At 37.3% G+C, this 23,131-nt stretch overlaps 1 protein-coding gene across 2 annotated transcripts in view; it reads right to left on the bottom strand.

Annotated features, from left to right (window-relative positions):
* Nucleotides 1-23,131, bottom strand: part of NPHP1 (nephrocystin 1) — a 55,189-nt gene that overhangs the window by 23,147 nt on the left and 8,911 nt on the right. The window contains exons 5-13 of one of the 2 annotated variants that reach the window (XM_059188414.1): nt 18,796-19,027; nt 18,394-18,495; nt 15,174-15,274; nt 14,797-14,839; nt 13,658-13,745; nt 12,027-12,121; nt 10,390-10,518; nt 3,488-3,562; nt 1,383-1,493 (exon numbers count right to left, since the gene is read on the bottom strand). In XM_059188414.1, the coding sequence (XP_059044397.1) occupies nt 1,383-1,493; nt 3,488-3,562; nt 10,390-10,518; nt 12,027-12,121; nt 13,658-13,745; nt 14,797-14,839; nt 15,174-15,274; nt 18,394-18,495; nt 18,796-19,027 (976 nt within the window). The remainder of the gene's footprint in view (nt 1-1,382; nt 1,494-3,487; nt 3,563-10,389; nt 10,519-12,026; nt 12,122-13,657; nt 13,746-14,796; nt 14,840-15,173; nt 15,275-18,393; nt 18,496-18,795; nt 19,028-23,131) is intronic. The other variant, XM_059188415.1, reaches the window with a different exon arrangement.

Genomic DNA, 23,131 nt, shown 5'->3' with positions numbered 1-23,131 from the left:
AAGGGAACAAAATTAGCATTCACTTCTAGGACTAAAAAATTCTTCACAAGAAAATAAAGTAAAACACAGTGGGTCCCATTTTCCTTGCCGGCCAGATGGCAAAGGTAGTATATAAAGTGAAAATCCTATCTTGTCAAATTACTTTTGAAAATCCCAGGGCACCTGGGTGGCTCAGTGGGTTAAAGCCTCTGCCTTCAGCTTGGGTCGTGGTCCCAGTGTCCTGGGATCGAGCCCCACATCGGGCTCTCTGCTCTGCGGAGAGCCTCCTTCCTCCTCTCTCTCTGCCTGCCTCTCTACTTGCTTGTGATCTCTGTCTGCCCAATAAATAAATAAAATCCAAAAAAAAAAAAAAAAAAAAAGGAAGAAAGAAAATCCCTTAAACCTGACAATGTGGCAACTGCTGCTATTGTTTCTTGAATGATATAAACATTCTGTGGAATGATCTAAACCACATCAGTACTACATGGGACTATGCAGCTTTGTCTCAGTGAGAGATGGAATGCACAGATTAAATTATTTTTAATTTTTTAATCATCCACCAGATCTTTATCTCTACCTACTAAAGGCCACTGGGGACTTGCTTCGGGCCCTGCTCCCCTCTCCTGTCCTACCCACCCATAACATGGATGGGTGCATCTGCCTTAAAGAAATGAAAGGATAGTGTAATACTATCAATATAATAGCAGTTGGTTTTCTGGGTCACCTTGAGGCCTATATACTACACCTAGTGAGGTATTCTTAGAATGTGGAGATATTTAATTACTATCACGTCAAGTAGGTGAAGATGATTAAGAGTACATTTATTATGCCGAGCACCGAACAACGTACAGAACTCTCAATTACTATATTGTACGCCTGAAACTAATACAACATGGTATGTTAATTATACTGGAATTAAAATAAAAGACTTAATAAAATAAAAATAACTATCACAGACCCTCCTGGTTCAATTGTTTATATGACATGAGTTAATCCAATTTTCTGGTGCTCCCTTTATAAAAATTACCACTCTGACAGGTCCCTTAATTAGAGCTGTCAGTCACAAGGTTAAATATACCCTGACCCTCTAGGATAGAGGTAAAACACTGTGGGAATGCCACTGAACATCTCTCATCACTTTCTGCAGTCTCATCCTTTTCAAATCTTCATTCTTTAAAAGCACTGAAGTTCCCTCAAGCTATACATATAAATATACTTTTATTGTAAGTGCTACTGAGAAAGCAGCACTATATATAAACTAAGAACCATAATTCCCATTCCTCAAGAGATTAAAATTTTATTACACACAAAAGCCTCAATTATTTTACTTGTAAATGTAGACTTTTTTCTTAAACTTCCCTTTCATTGATACGTTAGAAAGCTTTATCTTTCAACTGACATACATTGCGAATATAAGAAATTCCAAGTTCAAATAATATTCCAAGATCTGGAGATGAAGAATTGGATCTGATAAAACAATCGCCATCAAGCAAGCAAGGCAAGATGCCAGTAACCTGGAACAATAAAGAAAATGAAGTTACGAATAAAAATTTAAAATGGGAGGGAGGTTTCAGCTCTACTCATTTGTGCACAGTTTATAACTTTGCATCATAATAATGGTCCTTTTAAAGGAAACAGAGAGCAGATGGATGGGACCTATCCACACCAATAATTTTACGTTAAAAAAATTTAAGTTTTGGGCACCTGGGTGGCTCAGTGGGTTAAGCCTCTGCCTTCTGCTCAGGTCATGATCTCAGGGTCCTGGGATTTAGCCCCGCATCGGGCTCTCTGCTCAGCAGGGAGCCTGCATTCCCTTCGCTCACTCTCTGCCTGCCTCTCTGCCTACTTGTGATCTCTGTCAAATAAATAAATAAATAAATAAATAAATAAAATCTTCAAAAAAAATTTTAAGTTTTATGTTGAGGGAAATACCTTTATCTTCATTCACTCTTTGGTGAGAATAGAGGCTAGTGTGAAACATGTACGGTACCTAAGTCTGCAGAGGTGTTATAAAAATAGTTTGCATATATAATAAGATATGTATATTAATCCTTGTTTTTTGTAAACAGAACCAAAATTGAAGACTTCATACACACATTTGCTCAACTTTTCCAAGGTGTGCCTTGCAAATTTTCCTTTCCTTTCTCTTTCGCTCATTCCTTTTCCTCTCTCTGGACAACCACACCCCTCTGTCTTGCCTATAAAATTCTCCCCAGCCCTCAAAGTCTGGTTTCTCTTCTACAAAACCTTCCCTGAGCCTGAGGATTGGAATTAAGGTCATCCTCCCCTGCGCTTTCACAACCCTTGGGAGCCCTGCAACCATGACATTTTGCCCTTGTGGTGGTTATCAACACACCCCACCCCCACAGGGCTATTCTAAGGATTAAATGAGATCATACATCATGCCCAGGAGGCCCTACCACCATGCCTGGCACATAGACACAGCTCCATAAAGACAGGTTATTGTTATCATAGCCATATATGTTTCTTCTCTACCAACATGTAAGTTCCCACAGTGCCTAGGAAGAATGTCTTGCACCTAACAGATGCTTAATTTCCCTCAAAAAGGAAAAATTTCTTAATATTTATTCTTCCAAACAGTTTGTTTTTACATCCAGAAAAAAATTAGAAAATTCAACCCTAAATGCTTCAAATACACAGAGATGCACCTTCAGAACTGTGAGGCATTATGCCGAGATACAAGCAGCAGGGTGCTTAGATCAAACTGGACTTTCAGGAGATGTATGACAGGCAAGCATGGGCACATGCAGCACACACACCGGGTGGCTGGGCCTCCTCTATGCCCTGTGCCCTCTCTTTGAATCCCTACTGCTTGAAGATCTTCAGATGCAGTAAGAGAAAGGTTCATGGAGGGTTTTTAGGGTGCAGTGCCCCAAGGGAATTAGTTATGGGAAATGAATACTAAAGTCATGAAACTTTAGAGGTAGGAAAAAAGTAAAGTAAAATAAACCAGAGACAATAAAAGAACATCTAGATATCAAATCTTCATGTTCAAATACATCTATGTCATAGAGACTCTGAGGTTTGAAGTCACCTAACCTCATTCCAGTCTTTTTTTTTTGTTCCAGGCTTGACAGTGCCTGGATATAATGTACCAGCCCCGGGCGTCACCCTTGATTTTATCTGAAGAAATCCCAGCTTTCATTAGCACGGTTGATTTCATTTGTGAAAAACACTTCCTAAATTTATCTCTCTGTTTTCATTTTCATCAGGGGGCATTTCCTAGAATTGAACCCCAAAATCCACGGAATGAGATGATTCATAGGAATTATTACTCTGATGAGTCAGAAACAAAAGTAATTTTTATGGAAGTCTTCAAGGAATATTAATCTAAAGATTCAAATCTGGCCCCATATATTCTGTGCTTAAAATAAGTACATTGTTTCAGGGATACACATGGACAGATTTGCTTCAGTAATTAATTGCCTATCACTTAACAGGTAAAAGATGTTCACGTTTCATTCCATTCCCTTAGCAGATTCCTTACCTGGGGAGAAAAGGTCCACGTTTTGGGCTTTTTAGGTAGCCATGTGGCTCTGACTGTGTGGATATTGCTCAGAACCTGAAACAAGATTTCCTTATTAGAGATGATGTTGTATAGAGCACTCTAAAACATCCTCGCTTCTAGGGGTGCCTGGCCGACTGGGTAGGTTAGGCATCTGATTTCTGATTTGGGGTCAGGTCATGATCATAGGGTCCTGGAATCAAGCCCTGAGTTCCAGGCTTGGGTGGGATGGTCTGCTTGAAGATTTTTCTCCATTTCCCTCTGTCCCTCCCCACTGCCATCTAAAATAAATAAAATTTGAAAAAATTTAAAAAGAAAAAAACCCAAACTGTTCACCACTTTTACAACCCAAATAGTTAACACTGAACAGGCCCCATACTGCGCAGAGCCGAGGGCCTCCAGTGGGTTCTTTCACTTCTTAGTTTGTGTAACTCTGTGACTGTTTTCTTTTTACATCAAGGACATACAGAACTTTAAAAATGAGTAACAAAAAGCTATTGTGGCACTAATTTATAAAATAACAAAAGAAGTGATACATTCAGACTCAGATCTTGGCACTAGTAATAAATTATAGTAAGTGGAATATTTACTATCTGGAACAGGTTTATCAGAAAAGGAAGTGAAATTCCAGATACAAATGACCTTTTAAGAAATGTGACCCAGAAGAGCATTTTATGGTAGCCCATCACCCTGCAACTAAGGACAGATAATGCTGATAATAGCTCAGATATACAGCCTCAGTTTTCTTCAAGATCTCCAGCCGCATACGTTATAGTCTTCCTGAGACTTATCTCTTGTAAATGCTACTGTAAGAAGTCTGTCCTACAATGTAAAAAAAGCAATGAAATACAAAAGAAGCAAAAACTGAAGAGTTCAAATTCCACAAAGATATGGCTAAAATTGCCATCTTCCAAAGAAAGAGAAAACATAAAATATTTATTTTATTTTATTTAAGTTTATCCATTTATTTTAAGTAATCTATACACCCAATATGAGGCTTGAACTCATGATGCCAGGACCAAAAGTTGCCTGCTCTTCTTCTTCTCCTTCTTTTTTAAGATTTTATTTATTTATTTGACAGAGAGAGATATCACGAGTAGGCGGATAGGCAGACAGGGAGAGAGGGGGAAGCAGGCTCCCTGCTGAGCAGAGTCTGACCCTGAGATCATGACCCAAGTCAAGGGCAGAGATTTAACCCACTGAAACATCCAGGTGCCCCAAAAGTTGCACTCTTCTAACTGAGCCAGCCAAGTGCCCCTACAATTTTTATTTTAGGTAACAGTATTTTAGTATAGCATCGTTAAAACTAAGCTTTAAAAATAAGTAGATAGGGGCACCTGGGTGGCTCAGTTGGTTAAGAGACTGCCTTTGGCTCAGTTCATGATCCTGGAGTCCTGAGATTGAGTCCCGCATCAGGCTCCCTGCTCGGCAGGGAGTCTGCTTCTCCTTCTGATCCTCCTCCTTCTCATGCTCTTTCTCTCATTCTCTCTCAAATAAATAAATAAAATCTTTTTTGATGTAAAATTTGATATAATGAAATTTACAAGCCTTATTTTTATTTTATATGTAATGCCCAATAAGGAAACATGAAAACAGACTGGCTAGGAATCATAGGTCCTGAAGTGAGTGCTGTCAATGGAGGCCTAGTGAGGAGCCTGAACTTCTACTAGGGCTCCAAGGTCAGGAAGCACATTGTCCTCCCAGGGGTGTGAACAGAAGCCAAGTGGGGAACCTGGACTTCCATTCTCACTTGGAGTAGTGAGGTGGCACCACCTTCCCTTGATAGCATGGTGTCAGAAGCATGCTAAAGTGAAAATTAAAATAAGATCCAGAAACTCCTAACACCCACAATGTCCAAGATCCAATAAGAAGAAAAAAAAACAACAATCATCATACCACTAATCAGGAAAATCTCAACTTGAATGCGAAAAGACAAATGTTGGAATTACCTGACAAGCATTTTAAAGCAGACACTGAAAAATACTTCAGTAAGCAACTACAGACATGTCTGAAAAAATGTAAAATACTGAAGAAATACGAAGTGTCAAGAAAGAAATAAGGAAATCTCAACAAAGAAATAGAAGATAAAATGAAGAACCTAGTGGAAATTCTAGAACTGAAAAATATAATAACCACAGTTAAAAACACACATGTGCACAAACACACAACTCGCTGGACAGACTCAAATGCTGAATAAAAAAGAGAGAAAAGAATCAGTGAACTTGAAGATAGGAAAATAGAAATTATGCATTCTGAACAACTAAGTTAAAATCGATGGAAAAAAGTAAACAGAGCCTCAGGAACTGGTGAGATTATAACAACAGATCTCACACTCATGTCATCAGAGTCCTAGAAAAGAGTCTGGAGCTAGGAAAGTGTTCAAGAAAATAATGGCTAAAATATCCCCAAGTTTGGCAAAGGACACAATCCTACAGTTCAAGAAGCTGAGCAAACCTTAAACAGGATAAACCCAAGAAATCCATGCCCAAGGACAAGTACAAAAACTAGACACACATTTCTTAAAAGCAGTGAGAAATAACACTTAGATTTACCAACAGGGAAACCCATTCTAGTGACAGTGGATTTCCCATCAGAAACCACAGAAGGAAGTGGAACAATATTTCTCAAGTGCTTAAAAAAAAAAAAAAAAGCCAGAATTCCACATTTAGTGAAAATATTCTTTAGGAATGAAAGGGAAACAAACATTCTTGGATAAAGTAAAACGAAGAGAAATTGTAGCTGACATAAAGAATGGTTAAAGGAAATTCTCTAAACAGGATATGATCTTTGAACATCAGGAAGGAAGGAAGAACAATGAAAGGAGTAAAAGTGACAGTAAATACCCTCTTGAGTGTTCTAAATTATGCTTAACTGTTGAAGTACATACAATACTGTGTGATGTGGTTGTCAGTGTATGTAGCGTTTTAATAACAATGCTTTTTAAATGGAACTAGTGAAGTCCTGTTAAGTAAATAGCAATGAGTATTTATGTAACTATTAAATATCTTCTAAAACTTGTCCATTGGAAATCCGATATAAATTAGTTACATAAATTCACTTCTATTACTTTTAAATGAATCACTTCTATTATTTTGATTTGTTACTTAAATAAAATTTCAATCTTTAGTTTCTCATAAATGAGACTAGGAAGAGCTAAAGTAAAGTATCAAACCAGATCTGAGCAAAGAAGGCAATTCATCTTTTCTTGGTCATTGATGACACCTACTGGCTTCTTAGTGGCAGTGGCTTTTTACAGGGCGTGTAGAAATGAGGGAGGGATCACTATAATGGCACAAGTACAGAAAAAAAGAAAGGCACTGGGAGCAGGAAGTATACTCAGCACATGCAAAGCTAAACCCAAACTCCTCCAAACCTGATGGGCTCCTGATGTTCCTATCTCATTGAATGTCACGGCCATCCACCCAGATGCGGGTCATGGTGGACACCCCACTCTTCCTCACTCACCATTTCCAAGCCATTACCAAATTGTGATTTTTACAGTCTAAATATCCTCCCGGCCATAGTTCTCCTCTCCATTTCTACCTCCCTAGTCTAAGTTCCTAGCCTCATATCTCATCTATCCACACGTGACATGTTCTATGTATGTTCTAAGTGCTTTACTGGTTATATTAACTCATTTCATCCTCACAGCGGCCCCAAGAGATGTGTGCCAGATGTCAAAGGGGAAAGAGCAAGGCCAAGTAATCTGGTCAGGGTCTTACACCAGGCTGGTGGAACCACAGTTAAACTGGGGCAAATGGCTCCAGATTTGGGGTTTTTTTTGGAGATGACATGGCTGCCTTTTGACCAACACACTTTGCCATAGCCCCTAAATTGTCTACTCATATCTCTTCTGGACCCCCTCTAATTCATCTCCAAAGAAGAGCCAGAGATATTCCTAATGCATAAATCTAAAACTATATCACTTCCTCCAATGACTTTCCCTGTTTTTAGGAGAAAGACAAAACTCCCTCACATCAGGGCTTACAGTGTCTTACACTGTGCTCCTTCCTGACATCTCCCATTTCATTCCGTCCTACACTTCCCCTTGTTCTCTCCACTCGGCCACACTGGCCTTCCCTAAGTCGTTTCCCACTAAGGCCTTTGCCTGTGCTGCTCCTTTGGCCAGGTTCACACTCCCCTTTCCTTTCACCTTCTTAAGGCCTACTCATCCCTAGATCCCAACCCAAGCATCATCTTCTCAGGAGGGAGCTTAGACTATCAATTTGAAAATTCTTTTCTAATGTAACTAGAGTTGTAAATTTCCACCGAAACAATGCTTTATCAACACTCCACAAATTATGTGACTTGTTTTCACTTTTTGTTCAGCTCCATTATTTTCTAATTTCCCTGGAAACTTCCTTTTAATGCATTAATTTCCAAGCATTTAAGGATTTTTTTCAGTTATCTTTCTGTGACTGATTTCTAATTCAATCCCACACAATCAAAGATGATTCATTGTATGATTTCAATTCTTTTACATTTGTTTAGGGCCATCTCTCTTGGCAAATGTTCCACAAGCACTTGAAAGAATGGGTACTTTACTATTTGGGGTGAACTGCTATACAAATGTTTATTAGATCCAGTTTGTCGATGGTGTTAATTCAGTTCTTCTATATACTTACTAATTTTCTGTTTGCTTGTTCCACAGTTTCCTGAGAGAGAAGTGGTAAGTTTTCAACTATAACTATGGCTTTGCCTATTTCTCCTTTCAGTTTATCAAGTTTTACTTCATGTATTTTGAAGCTCTATAGGTATATACATATTTAGAATTATTATGTCCTCTTGGTGAACTGTCTCTTTTATCATGTAATGTGTTTCTTTATTCCTGCTAATTTTCCTTCTTCTGAATATTACTATCTTTTTGAATTGTCTACCCTTTTCATCCTTCTCCTTTTAGCCTGCCTATATTTATTATAGTTAAGGTGGGTTTCTTATACATATATAGAAATGGATCTTTCTACATATACATATTTAGTTGGCTCTCTCTCACTGTGATTTTAACTTGCATTTCCTTGAAGACTTCTTATATGTTATATACATATCTTTTTATGTCTCTTGGTTTTTGATATATTTGTTTAAGTGCCTGTTCTCAAGTCTTCTGCCAATTTAAAAAACTGAGTTGTCTTTTTTCCCTTGGACATCCTTGATTTGTTCCTGATCTCAGGGGGAAAGTATTCAAAATTTCACCAGGAAGTATGATGATGTCAGCTTTAGTTTTCTCTTATTGCCCAATTTGAGGAAGTTCCCTTCTGTTCCTACTTTGTTGAGAATTTAAAAAAAATTATGAATGGGTATTGAAATTTGTCAAATGCCTTTTCTATATCTTTTGAGATGACCACGTAACTTTTCTACTTTAGTTCTGTTAATATGGCAAATTACAATGATTTATTTTCAAGTGTTAAATGTTGGTTACACAATTATGTACAACTGAATTCCTGAAATAAACTCCAGTTAGTCATGCTACAGTGTCCTTTTTATATATTGCTAGATTCAATGTGCTAATATTTTGTTTAGGGTTTTAGTGTCTACATTCATGAGAGATACTGGTCTTATAATTTCGCTTTCTTATAATGTCTTGTTATGTGTTGGTATCATGTTTTTCTTGGCCTTATGAGTTGGGAAGCATTTCCTCTTTATCTGTTCTTTGGAAGAGTTTATATACTATTGCTATTATTTCTACCTTAAATGTTTAGAGAAATTCACCAGTGAAGCCATATGGGCCTAGAGTTCTCTTTGTTGGAAGATTTTTAATTACATTTTCAATTTTTTTAAACAGAGGTTGCAACTTTTCTATTTCTTCTTATGTCAGTTTTGGTAAATTATGATTTTCAAGGCATTGAGCTATTTATCTGCACTGTTAATTTATTGGCATAAGGATGTTTATGATATTCCTGTATCATCCTTTTTTTTTTTCCTGTATCATCCTTTTAATGTCTGTGGATCTGAGATGAGATCTCCATTTTCATGTCAGATAATGATCATTTGTTTTCTTTTTCTCTTTTTAAAATTTCTTTATCAGTGTTAATAAGCATTTTTCAATTTTGTAATCTTTTCAAAAAATAAACTTTTGCCTTTTAAAATTTTCTCTTTCATTCACCTGTTTTCTATTTCATTAAATTCTACTCTTTTTTGGCATATTAATTTAGGTTTGTTTTATTTAAGCTTAGTTTTTTTTTTCATTGAATTCTACTCTTATCTCTAATATTTCCTCCATTCTACTTTCTTCTGGTTTAAGTCACTCTTCCTTTTCTAGCCTCTTGAGTTGGTAGCTTAGATCACTGATTTTAAATCCTTATTTTTGTCTATTCAGTTAAAGCTATAAATTTCCAGCTAAGCACTGTATTTAAGCTGTATCTTATAAACAAATCAATTAATTTTTAAAGAGTCATTGAGAGTCTTTGGTTCGGGGTAAAAATATTCTCTTAGGAATTGGGGAGGAGTGAAATGGAAAAGGACACAAAGAAACTCTGTAAGGCAATGGTAACACTCCATATCTTGATTTGGGTGTTGGACATACAGGTATGTACATTTGTCAAAAACATAATACTCTGTACACTCAAGACTTGAACCATGTATAATACTAGAAGATCGACATCAGTACCTTTTTTATAAGGCTTCAGAGGAGTTAACTGTGATAGATACATATGAACATCATGCACTTAGCAACGGAAAGAGCCAGGAATTAAGCCTATGTCATCAGAACCCTCATTCTACCACATATTATTTTATATGTATACACACATATATACAGCGAGAGAGAAAGAGAAAGAGAAGGGAGACAAAGACACAGACATACCCCAAGCAGTACATGTTCAATATGTGGCTTTAAGAAAATTATCTTTCCAACTGCTGTGAACTGATTTACTCCTCAGTAAACTCACCTTATTACCATCAAATAGACAGAGGCGTACATGTCTACTGAGAACCTGGATGCTCATTCCTGGAAGAGGAATCATTTTACAGCTCCAGAGGGTCAGAATGAATGAAACACGACTTGGTCTTGACCTAATCTAAGAGCGAAATTATTTATAAAAAAGGTTTATTTTATGGTTTATAAGACAAATTCATTTTCAAGACATCTTTTATAAATACTTAAAATGTACATACAATAAAAAAGGATGAAAGGAAAAAAATTATACCTAAATATACATATGAAAAGTTCCAATAGTCTGTTCAACTTAAAATAAAAACCTTAGATAAATTTTCCATAAACCTTTATATTTGAAATATTTGCATTTTGGGGGTAAATACACAAAAATCATAATGAAAAAATAGTACAATCAGGTAAAATGGAGGATGTGACTATGAAATCAGTGCATTCCAGGTTCATTCTTAGAGTTCATATACAATGTGGGTAAGTGTAGAAGGTCACCATAGCATAATAACCAGTGACACCCAGTATTATCCAGCTGGCTCCTCCTTGTTTTAATTCTAAGCATGTACCTACAATGTTCCTTGGCTTCTTACACAGATGTTTTGACAGAATGCACTGACCGTTGGATAAGATTATTCAGTTCTATTTCACAAGTATAGTTCAGAAGGTCAATGAATAAATTGGCAATCAGGTTTCTTATTTAAAAACATCTTCAACTCTTAAAATTCTGCTTTATGATCCTTGGCCTTTTCATTCAAAGACCTTATATCATGGAAAAGGTAAGACAATATCTAACAGTTTGCAACATTTTCAATTTAAGAAATGAGAGCTGAATATTTAGCTCTCTGGGTACAAGTTCATGACATTGAATGCCATTATTCAAGCACTAGTACACTAAGCAGACCAAACACAACGTCTTTCCTGACTTGCAATAAAAGATACTTCACACTAAGAAGGCCCCAGGCAATGCTCAGGGTGAGAGGGGAAAGTTCTACACCACCTCTCCCCACAAAACCTAAACATACTGGGCCCCTTTTATTCTTCCCTTGAGGCTCTGAGAGAGGAAGGGAGAAAAGGCAGAAGGTAAACAGGAAAGAGAGTGATATACTCTAATGTGGTTCGTATCTGCTAAAAAGGAGGAGAGTGTAATTATATATCCAGAGTATTTCTTACTTCAAGTACTCAGGATACCAGGAATCTTTTACCCTAAGCTACCCCCAAAAAAGTATAATTATAAAAATCTTTCAACTTTCTCATTTCCATTTAATTAAAAAAAATTATCACTACTAGTGATATTGGCTAACATTTATTAAGTTATCATGGGCCAGACACTGTTCTAAGCCCTCCACACATATAATGTAATTCTCATAATAACCCTATGTTAGAGGTATTATTATCATTCCCTTTTATACAGATGCAAAGAATGAGTAAGAGACATACCTCCTATTACTTCTTTTGTAAAATGGAAGAAGAGAGCAACAGTTTTGTTGTCTTAGTAATTAAATGATCACTGAATAATTAAAAATTAAAATAGAGAAACTTTTTTTATTTTCTAGAATGCATTAATCAATTTACACGTTATCTGTATTGCAGCCATAACCAAATCTGGAAAGGTATAATTCTGTCGATAGCAACCATACTCACAGTGCCTGTTTTAGCATCCCACATTAGATCCCTGAAGGCCAGTTGTGAAGGAGTGAGCTCTGGCTGTAAGAAGTAACTTGCTCGAAACTGATTCCCTGAGAAAATAATTTTTCCTTTATTTTCTTACAAAGAAAGGGATGAAATACAAAGCCAAAAATATATAATGTTATGCAACAAATTTAGGAAACAGACATCCAAAATGTCAAGTTGCCTACTAGGAACTTGCTTTGTAAGACATGTATGGCAATGGCGATTTCCTTACTGGTAAGAACAACGGTAGAAAAAGTAAAGACAGAAGCACATAAGAGCTGATCTTAAAGTAGCTTTAAGAAAGACCTTAAAAACTGGGCGCCTGGGTGGCTCAGTGGGTTAAGCCGCTGCCTTCGGCTCAGGTCATGATCTCAGGGTCCTGGGATCGAGTCCCACATCGGGCTCTCTGCTCAGCAGGGAGCCTGCTTACTCCTCTCTCTCTGCCTGCCTCTCTGCCTACTTGTGATCTCTGTCTGTCAAATAAATAAATAAAAAGTCTTTAAAAAAAAAAATTTAAAAAAAGAAAGACCTTAAAAACTTTTAGGCCAACAGCGTGCCCTGTGATAAAGATGATCCATTCAAATATTTTTGTAAAAAGCAGAAAATGTATAAACACTCTTTAGAAAAATATATGATTATTAATTTTACTTAACACAAAACCATTATTATACTGTTTTCTCATACTTCAGTATGAAGAATAAGGATTACAAAATCATTTATTCATTTGAGAAATAATTTCTGAGTTCCCGCCGTGTGCTAGGCACTCTGCCAGGACCTGCAAATACATATGTGAATCAGAGAAATACGGCCCCTGTCATTTACAGTTGGGTGGGGGAAATAATTAAAAAAAAAATAAGTAGAAGAGAGAATAAAAAAATTATAAACTAACTTAGACCCATAAAGGGTGCTCAAGTGGAAGGGTATGACTGAAAGAGCGCATCTCTTGGAAGATGGAATTCCTTGGGCTGCAAAGGATGAGAAGTTGCTGGACACGCAGGGAGGGCTGAGAAGAGCCTTCCCGGCCGAGGAGCCTCAAAGCAGCCTTTCCACAGATAACTCAACAACTCAGGGTATATGGGAGATCCTCCCCCAACATCATTTCTCTTTAACGAGCTTATGGACAAATGTTGTTAAGTACAGAAAAATCCAAGAATAAATAAGAAAACAGAAAAGCAAATGGATAATAACTCTTCAGAAAAGTCTTTGGTCAAAGAAAAGGAGAGAAAGGGAGGCTGTGGCTAACGTGGGATAGGGTGAGAAGAGCTGGGTCTGAAGGGTATCAGGCATGCTCGTAGACTGGTGAGGGCAGGAACCAGTAAGGGGAAGGTGGGCTGAAGATACACAAAAGGGCTCATAATTAAAACAGTCATATTTTTGAAATAAAGCAAAGGGTCTAGAAGCCAGAGCACAGGTAAACACACCGGCATCTGACAGGATCAGGGAAGGATCTGCCCTAGGAAATAAAAAGGAATAGAGGAGTACCAAAGAGATGTGATATTCAACAACTTTTTAAACAGCTTATTTTGGCTAAAATAATAACATTAGACATAAAACTTCGCTGCTTAACTACAAGCTTGTGGTGGCTCAGCGGCAACTGTTACCTTCCTCCAGAAGCTGGAAGAGTGTGGAGGGCCTGAACCCTGCAGGAATAGCTCCCATTGTGGTCAGCACATCAACAGTGTTTATCTGCTGAAGACAGTAAAGACAAAAAACTGAGTTGTTTCCTCACCTCCATAATACTTTCTCTTATCACTATAGCAACGATGATGCAGAAAAGGAAAACACGAACATGCAGACTTCAGTGGACAAATACAGCAATTTGAGCCCAAAGTCCAGAGGATGTCATCCATCACTGAATCCCATGCAGTGCCTGATGGGCAGAGCTCTGTGCTCCAGACCAGGTGCTTCCTGTACATCTTTCATCAAAATGTCCCTATTCTGGTCCCGCCCTGGGGTGTACTGCCACGTAACAAATGAGTGAACATCAGAAACTGATATGCACTGAAGAATTCATGGCCTTTTTGTATAGGTGTACATACACATACATACATACACATGAGCATGTCCATGTAAGCGATTTAAGCGATAGGTAGGGTAAGAGGTCAGGAAGCATACTGACTAAACTATTAATGGTGATTAGTTATGGGAGGGAAGGAGTGGATTTTCATTTTGTTATGGAACTCTTTGAAATGATAGGAATATGGATAATTTACTTTCTTGAGCTTTTTGGAATCTTTTTAAAAAAAGATTTTATTTATTTGACAGAGAGTGACACAGTGAGAGAGGGAGCACAAGCAGAGGGAGAGGGAGAGGGAGAAGCAGGCTTCCCACTGAGCAGGGAGCCCGATGCGGGGCTCGATCTCAGGACCCTGGCATCATGACCTGAGCTGAAAGCACTTAATGACTGAGCCACCTAGGTGCATCTGGAATTTTTCACATTAACGGAATTTAACATCAGCCCTTTATCCAAATGGTAGAAAATTCAGGCAGAATCAACAAGATACAGTTGCAAGCCCTCAAATCTACTTTTCTTATAGAAAAGGCCTAAGTAGAAATACTACTTGGAGCACGGCTTATTAAGCCAGAGCCATATGATTTATGCTCTGTACACTCCATGCCTTGTACCCTATTTAAGACCCAATGTTATCTTCTACAGTCTCCACCCTGTTTTGATTCTGCACTCTATCAGAACTGTTAGGTAACAAAACATGACATCATTAACAGAACAGGTGATACCAACCTCTGAGATAGCTTTTCGTACAGCACTCCAGTGAGAATCAGTTCTGGGGGGGCCAAAATAGCGAGATGAGTGCACAGACAGCTCATGCTTATTGACTCCATTTTGGAGCATCATCAATCAAAGCACAAAGCACTTAATTGTCAATAAGTTCTAAAAATTTACAAGTCTCTAAATGAAACCTAGAAAGAATAATATCATACACGAAAAATAATGATGAAATTAAATTAGTACTGATCTTTAAGCAAATAGTAACACAAAAAAGCACTGTTCTCAAACTGTAAATTGTCTCGGTTTCAAAAATTCTTGAATTGTTTACAACAGTAAAAATAAACAAAAAGTTTCTTAAACTCACTCTGATATCCTCTCACACCTTTTACCTTTGTTTAACTTCTTCCCCCTCTGCTGTTTGGTCCTCCACCTCCACATCTTCTTCGCTGCCTTCTTCACTTGAGTCTTGGCCACCTTCTTTATTATAGGGCTGGAAAATTATCAAAATAATCATTCCTTTTTACCTAACGCAAAAATCAACCAATAAAAATATTTTCAGAAAGGCTCAACTATAGGTAGGAATATATGCAATGGGTTTATCAAAAATCTGTGGGAAAAAGATTTCAACATATTGTCAATAACTTCATTATCTGAAAAAATTACAAGGACAGAGATAGAGAGCAAGTTTAATCAAAATAAATTCCCAGTGGAATTTATTACAATGAATAAAAAAAGAAGGTAGAAATAAAAGAAGTTGGAAGTGTTAAAGTGTTAAGAAAAGTGTTAGAAGAAAGTAATGTTGAGATAGGGATGTCCTTGCCAATTATAATACCAAAACCAAAAATCATAAACGGAAACACTGACAGACTTAGCAACATAAAATATAGACTGGTTCTAAGTCAACAAAGAAAATACCTGTCACAGATTTCCAAGGCTTAATACCCTTAGTCTGAAAATATTATGATACTCTTATAAATCAGTACAATTTAAACAAATCTGTTAGAAAAATGGTCAAAAGAACTGAAAAGGCAATTTACAAAGAAGACGTAGAAATGGTCATAAAGTGTATGAAATGATGCTCTACCTTATTAGCAGTACAATAAATGCAAATAAAAACAATAACAGGCCTCTTTCTTGCCTACCACACTGGCAAAAGGATAAATGGCAGCCATCCAAAGCTGCACACATCACACATCACAAATCCATGTGTGGGGAAAAAGTACTCCCAGATGCTGGGGGGGAGGAAACAAACAAGCATGACTTTTCTGAAAGGCAACATGGCAAACTAAATGAAAATAAATGTGTAAATCTTTTGAACCAGCAATAAGCACCCAGAAATATGTCTGAGGGCGATAAACCAGACAAACCTACAAAGATGTCTGTGTTGACTGATCACAACACAGGTTGCTGGTTGTCTCCCACCTAATCTCTTTTCTAACAGAATCCCTGATTTTAGCAATGAGCCAGCTAAAAGTCTACATTTTTCAAACCCTCCTTGTGTCTAGGTGTAACAAGAGACTCAATTCTAATCAAGGAGATATCATTGGAAGTTTTGGGTATAAATTTTAGGAAACTGTCTTAAGAAGATAGCAGCTCATACCTTTTGGTCTCTTATTCCCCTTTCTTCTTTCGCTTTTTCGAATCATTGAAAGATCTAGCAGCCAACTAATCTATCTCTTTAGATAACCCTTGGAAGACCTGTCTCCCACTTAATTACAGAGTAAAATCTTAGATGGTCCTTCACCAACCCTTCACTGCCTTTGTCCATACTTCTTCCATGCACAAGAGAAATATGCTTCTACCTTACTTAAGCCACTATTTGGGGGGATCTTTTGTATCTCATAGTGGAAGGTAACTGTAGCTCCATCTGACATAATTTATAGTTCTTAGAGGCTGGAAGCAACATGTCTACCTGCATGACATTGGAATACTATGCTACCAATGAAAAGGATGATTCAAACTTGAACTGTGTAAAACACTTGTTATGTGTGGTTACTGACACTTGAAGTGTGACTAGTTCAAACTGAGATGTGCTATTTAGGTGTAAAATACACACTGGAATTTGAATACTTGGTATAAAAAAAGAGAAAATATTTTAAAATATTGATTATAAGTTGAAATGATAATATTTTGATATATTAGATAATATAAATACATTATTTAAGATGTCACCTGTTTTTTTCCTTTTTGCAAATGCATGTGGTCTAATAAAAAATATGTATATATTTGGTCTTTATTCCCAGTTCTTGGCAAGAGTTTCTGGAACTCTTGGAACTTCCTGAGTGATAGGAGTGTCTTATGTTATTCATAACATAACATAAGCCCCCTTCAACCAGACTTGAGTTTATGCTAATGAGGTGATGGAGGAGGGTGCGGCCCAGGCTGCCAGAGGAATCAACCATGTGGTTAGAAGGTTAGAACTTTCAGCGCCCCACCACACCACCCTCTTCACCTTCAGCAAGGATAAAGGAGTAGGAAACTGAATTCAATCACCAATGGCCGATCACTTAATCAATCGTGCCATGCCTATATAACAAAACCTCCACTGAAACCTCTAAAATACAGGGTTTCAGAAGCCTTCCAGGTTGGGGACCATGAAGAAGTGTACTGGGTGATGGGGGTGGGGAAGCCCCAGAAAAGGCATGGAAAATCCAGATCCCACTCCTTCCATCTCCCCATACCTTGCCCTATCCATGCCTTCCATTTGGCTGTTCCTGAGCTGCAGCCTTATGATAAACTGGTAAACACAAGTAAGGTGTTTTCCTGAGCTCTGTGAGTCCCTACAGCAAGTTATCAAGCTTGAGGAGGCCTGTGGAAACTAAATTTACAGCTGGTCACTCAGAAGCACAGGTGGCTCATGGGACTTGGGATTGGCATCTGAATTAGAGCAGCTTGTGGGGTGAGCCCTTAACTTGACAGGTCTGCACGAACTCCAGGAGTTAGTGTCGGAATTAAATTGGATTACTGGACACCTGATTGGTTTCAGAGAACTGGTGTGGAAAACAACATGTATTTGGTGTTGGAAAAAAATCACACAATTAAAGTGTTAGAAGTGGTGTCAGAAAAAAAGTCAGTGTGGTTATGAGAAAATTTAAAATTACATTTGTAGTTTGCATTATTTTCCTATTGGACAGCGCTGATCCAGAGAGATACCTACATATATTGGCAAAGAAAACGACCATGTTATATAATGAAATATTTAAAAAAAAAAAAAAGGGGCGGCAAACATGCATATATGTACATGTACATCCTGGTAAGGGATCATATATTGCCATTAACTGTGGCTTCGTTTGACAACAAACAATACACTCTTACTAATTTTTCTGATCAGCATGAATCCACAAAGCACTTTGTGTTATAACATTCTAGGCCTCACATGCATAACAGCACTTCACAGACCCCTAGCACTGTTAATAGACAAGGTTTTCCCCAGGCCCTGTCGCTCTAAAATTGAAGTAAATTCTATATCCGAAGTTATTCACTAGTCGATTGATCAAAGAATACAGCTGAACATTTTATTAAAAATGAAGACAAGTTTTGAAAAAAAAAATTTAATGGAAAAATGTTTTCAAAGGAGAAAAAGGGAAAGAATAAACAATAAAGACTAACCTCCACGTAGGTTCTGGGAATGAGACCTTTGTTTCCTTTGGCATTCTTAGCTATCCACCAACCATCAGGTTTTTTTTCAATTATAAGGAGAATTTCCCCTTTCTTAAATCAAAACAAAAGACATTTTAAATTAAAATTGACCCCTAAGTCAGAAATTATCAACACTGAAACTATTTTCTAAAATAGAATAGCATTTAATTTCACCATTCTCCTACTAGGTAACTTTGATGACATAATTTTACATGATTACTGCCGGTAAATCATAATTTTAACTTATTTTATTAAAACAGATGGTCTTTAAAAACAATACCAGGAATATGTAATATAGGCATATAGGTAGAGTTTTATTATTCTGTCAAGTACGCAAACTTATCCTTAGGTTAGTTCTAGTCTTGTTTCTACCTTAAATGTAAGATCCCCAGCTTGCTGAGCAGCAAAATCTCCAACAGCAATGTATTCTTTACTTGTCTGGCTGTGGGATTCATTTTCCTGTTTCTCTTCCTCTTCTGTTTCTTCTTCCTCCCCACCACTTCCTTCACTTTCTTCTTCTTCATCATCTTCTTCTTCTTTTTCAGCTTCTTCATCTTCGTCAGCAGAGTCGTCATCTTCCTCTCTTTCAGAAGGTGTCTTGATTCTGTGGAAAACAGTTCTATGTTAAGGATCACTTGAAATAACATCTAAGAACAGATCGAGGATGAGGACAGCTGCTACATATAGAAGATCCTGCCCATATTTGGAACTGGGTAAATAAAGGAAATAAGGAGAAAGCACAGCTCATGGTTTCTACCATCTAACCAACAATGTGTGACTTGAAGGACTGAGTGGGGAAGGGGTTACTCTATCTGAGGCACATGTGGGACACTGCGGAGCATGCATGGGACTTGAGGGTATGGGATTTGTATTCAAGTCTTGGATTCATCCATTCAGCAAATGCTGCTCGAGCACTGTAACACACGGTTAGAGCATGGGCTCTGAGTTCACATCTGGCACCATCGTCTCCTTGTTGAGTGACCTGGCATAGCTTTCTTTAAAGTTTTCCATTCCTCACTGGTAAAGTGAAGGTAATAAAAGAACCTGCCTCACAGGACTGTCATGAAGGTTACATGAGTTACAAATCTGAAGAGGGTTTAGAACAGGGCCTGCCTTTCGCAAGTCTTTAATAGAGGTCAGCTATGATGATAATGATGTATGTCAGGTTCATGTCAACCAAGCTGGATACAAAGCCTGGCAAACCAGGTGAACAATTCCCTGTCCTCAAGGAGCTTACAGAGAGAGAGAGAATCTAGAAACCGGGTCATTACAATATAGTTCGATAGGTACATTAGAGGTATACACAGGATATTAAGGAAACACAGAAAGGGACATTCAACCTACACTACATGGGTAGGGATGGGGAAAGGCTTAGAATTAGGTCTGGAGGGATGACTTGGAATTAATGAATTAAAAAGGAAGTAGAAAGGAGTGGGGGGGAGTGGTGAAAGGAGGATCAAGTTGGGGGAACCGCAAGTAGCTCACGAATGGTAGGACAAGTTTTGAAGAAATGAGTAAGAAAGAGATGAGGCTGAAAAGAGGTGAGCAAAATGCAGCCCAAGTGAGCTTTCTTTCTAACACGGTCTCTAAAAATGAAGTAAGAGAAGGCCATGATCTCATCTGTACTTTGGAAAGATGACTAGGCTACGATGTGGGGAACAGATTGGAAGAAGGGCTAAAGGCAAAGACAGTTGGGAAAAGTGAAACAAGACAACAATTTTTTTTATAAACTAAAAAAAAGCCAAAACCAAAACCCAAACCAAAAAACAAAAAACAAAGAAACAGCTTTAGGATGAAGAGAAAGACATTTGGAAAGATATTAAGGAGGTACAATGGGAGGTGAGGGAAGAGAGAGGAACTAAAATAATACCAGTGTGGATGAGTCACTAAATCTCTCTTTGTTCATTCAACCCTCAGCAAAGTCATCAAAGGTCATCAAACAGTGTGTGACAGATGCTATGTGCTGGGATACGACAATGAATAAAACAGAGATCGTTGTTCTCTGAAAGCACTAGAGAAACTTATCTTAGAAATGGGGATAGAGGGGCGCCGGGGTGGCTCAGTGGGTTAAGCCTCTGCCTTCGGCTCAGGTCATGATCTCAGGGTCCTGGGACTGAGCCCCGCATGGGACTCTCTGCTCAGTAGGGAGCCTACTCCCCCCTGCCACTCTTTGCCTGCTGCTCTGCCTACCTGTGATCTCTGTCTGTCAAATAAATAAATAAATAAAATCTTAAAAAAAAAAAAAACAGGGATAACAATGTACTTAGATTGATGCAAATGAACATTGCTAAATATAAAACCAGCCAGTTATGAGATAGTCTCCAGAATAAAGAGTACTGGGTTCACATAGTATAAAATAGTTGTAGGATGCACTCATACCACAGTGACCTAAACATAAACAGTAACTTAATGAAGTTTTTATACCATAAAAATAAAAATCCACAAAATATGTCACATTGATTTTATGTACCCTTTTCTTTTTTAGGAGATCTTTTGCACATATTTTATGAGTCAATTATTCTAAAATGTTGCCAAGGATAACAGGAACTTCACATGATTATTCATGGTTCTTCTTCACTGTGTTAAGACAGTGAATTTCAATTATTGATTTTTGAATGTTAAACTAACCCTGCATTCTAGAATAAATTCCACTTCGTTATACTGTATTGTTATTTTGAAATGACACTGGATTCTGTTTGCTAATATTTTCTATTGGGTTTGTTCATATGCTCATGAGGCCCTTGCCATTTTCTTACAATATTCTTACCTAGTTTTGATACCTAAAGCTCATAAAATGACTTGGGAAATGTTCTTCTACTCTCAATAAAAGTTTGTAATCCTGGTATTATTTTTTTAAATGTTTGCAGCAATCCATTAGTAAAACCACACAAGAGTTGATTCCGTGGGAAGGTTTTTAATCATACATTCAACTTCTTAATAGATATTTTAGCAGGACTATTAAGATTTTTCTCTTCAGCTTGTGTCAAGTACTTTTTATTTTTCAGGAAAGTATTTTTTAAAAATTATTCTTACTAATATATAATATATTATTTGCCCTAGGGGTAAAAGTCTGTGAATCATCAGTCTTACACAATTCATAGCATTCGCCATAGCACATACCCTCCCCAAGGTCCGTAAACCAACTACCGTCTCACTACTCCCTACCCCCCAGCAACCCTCAGTTTGTTTTGTGAGATTAAGAGTCTCATGATTTTTATCCCTCCCGATCCCATCTTGTTTCATTTTTTCTCAAGAAAATTATTTTATCTAGATTTTCAAACATATTGGCATAAACTTATTCATAATATCTTCACGGCATCCTTTTAATTTCTGTAACATTCGTAGTGATTAGTTTTCATCCCTGGGTTTTTGTTGTTGTTGTTTTCACTTCTCTTCCTCTTTTCTTGATCAGTCTTGCTAAGAATTTATCCATTTAATTAATTCTTCCACAGAACCAACTTTTGGCATTATTGATGCTATCTACTGTATGTCTTTTTATTATTTCCTGTTTTCTGCTCTTATTTCTATAATTTCCTCCTTTCTACTTGCCTTGGGTTTAATCTCTTGTTCTTCTTCTGTTTCCATAAGTTCGAAACTTCAATAACTGATACTCAACTTTTCTTCTTTTCTAAGGTATGCACTTAAAGCTATAAATTTTGTTAGCAGCCATTTCTCTGCTTGATTCCTCCTTATCCATCCAAGCTATCCATCTCTTCCAGCAAATTTTGTAATAAGTCGGCAACAGTTGTTGTATAGTTCTTGTTTGTTAATTTTCACATTTGGGTCATCTGAGCTTCTACTGATTATTTTTTCTCTTTATTAAATACATGACATTTTCCACCTCTTAATTTTCACATTTGGGTCATCTGAGCTTCTACTGATTATTTTTTCTCTTTATTAAATACATGACATTTTCCACCTCTTTGAATCTATATATTAAATCAGACTGAGAAACTTCTCAGTCATTATTTCATCAGATACTTTTACAGTTGTAGAATGTTCATTTTCTACATCTGAATGTTTTAAAAATACTTAAAATACTTTTTTCCATTTCATCCATCTTTTCTTCTTTTAACATATTAATCATTATTTAGAAGTCCTTGTCAGCTAACTGTATTATCTAGTTTGGATCTAAGTCTTCTTTTATTGACTGTCTTATTATTCAATTGCTGATTATTTATTCACCCCTACTCTTTTTTTTAAAAGATTTTAATTATTTATTTGACAGAGAAAGAGAGATCACAAGTAGGCAGAGAGAGAGGGGGAAGCAGGCTCCCCGCTGAGCAGAGAGCCCAATGCGGGGCTCGATCCCAGGACCCTGAGGTCATGACCTGAGCTGAAGGCAGAGGATGAACCCACTGAGCCACCCAGGAGCCTCATCACCCCTACTCTTTTGTACTTCCAGTAATTCCTCTATTAGGGGATATTACAGATGAGACATTTAGAGACTTAGGATTATGCCATCTTTCTTTATTGAGTATTGAATTTTATTCTGTTACACAGTTAAATTAGCACCTTCTTGTTAAGGTCTAGTTTTAGGCTTGGACAAGACCTACTTCAGTTTTGTCTTTGTTTCAAGATCACAGTTCTCAGTATTAGGGTATTTTCATTACTCTTAATAAGAGCAATGACAATGACAATGACAGCAGGAATAAGGCCTCCTGTGATCTCCACTAAATGCCTGAAGCATTCACCAAAGTCTCTTTAT

The sequence above is a fragment of the Mustela lutreola genome, chromosome 9 (genome assembly GCF_030435805.1).
Source record: "Mustela lutreola isolate mMusLut2 chromosome 9, mMusLut2.pri, whole genome shotgun sequence".
Classification (NCBI taxonomy): Eukaryota; Metazoa; Chordata; class Mammalia; order Carnivora; family Mustelidae; genus Mustela; species Mustela lutreola.
The sequence above is the reverse complement of the archived record's forward strand: the minus strand, read 5'-3'. Positions and strand labels throughout refer to the sequence as shown.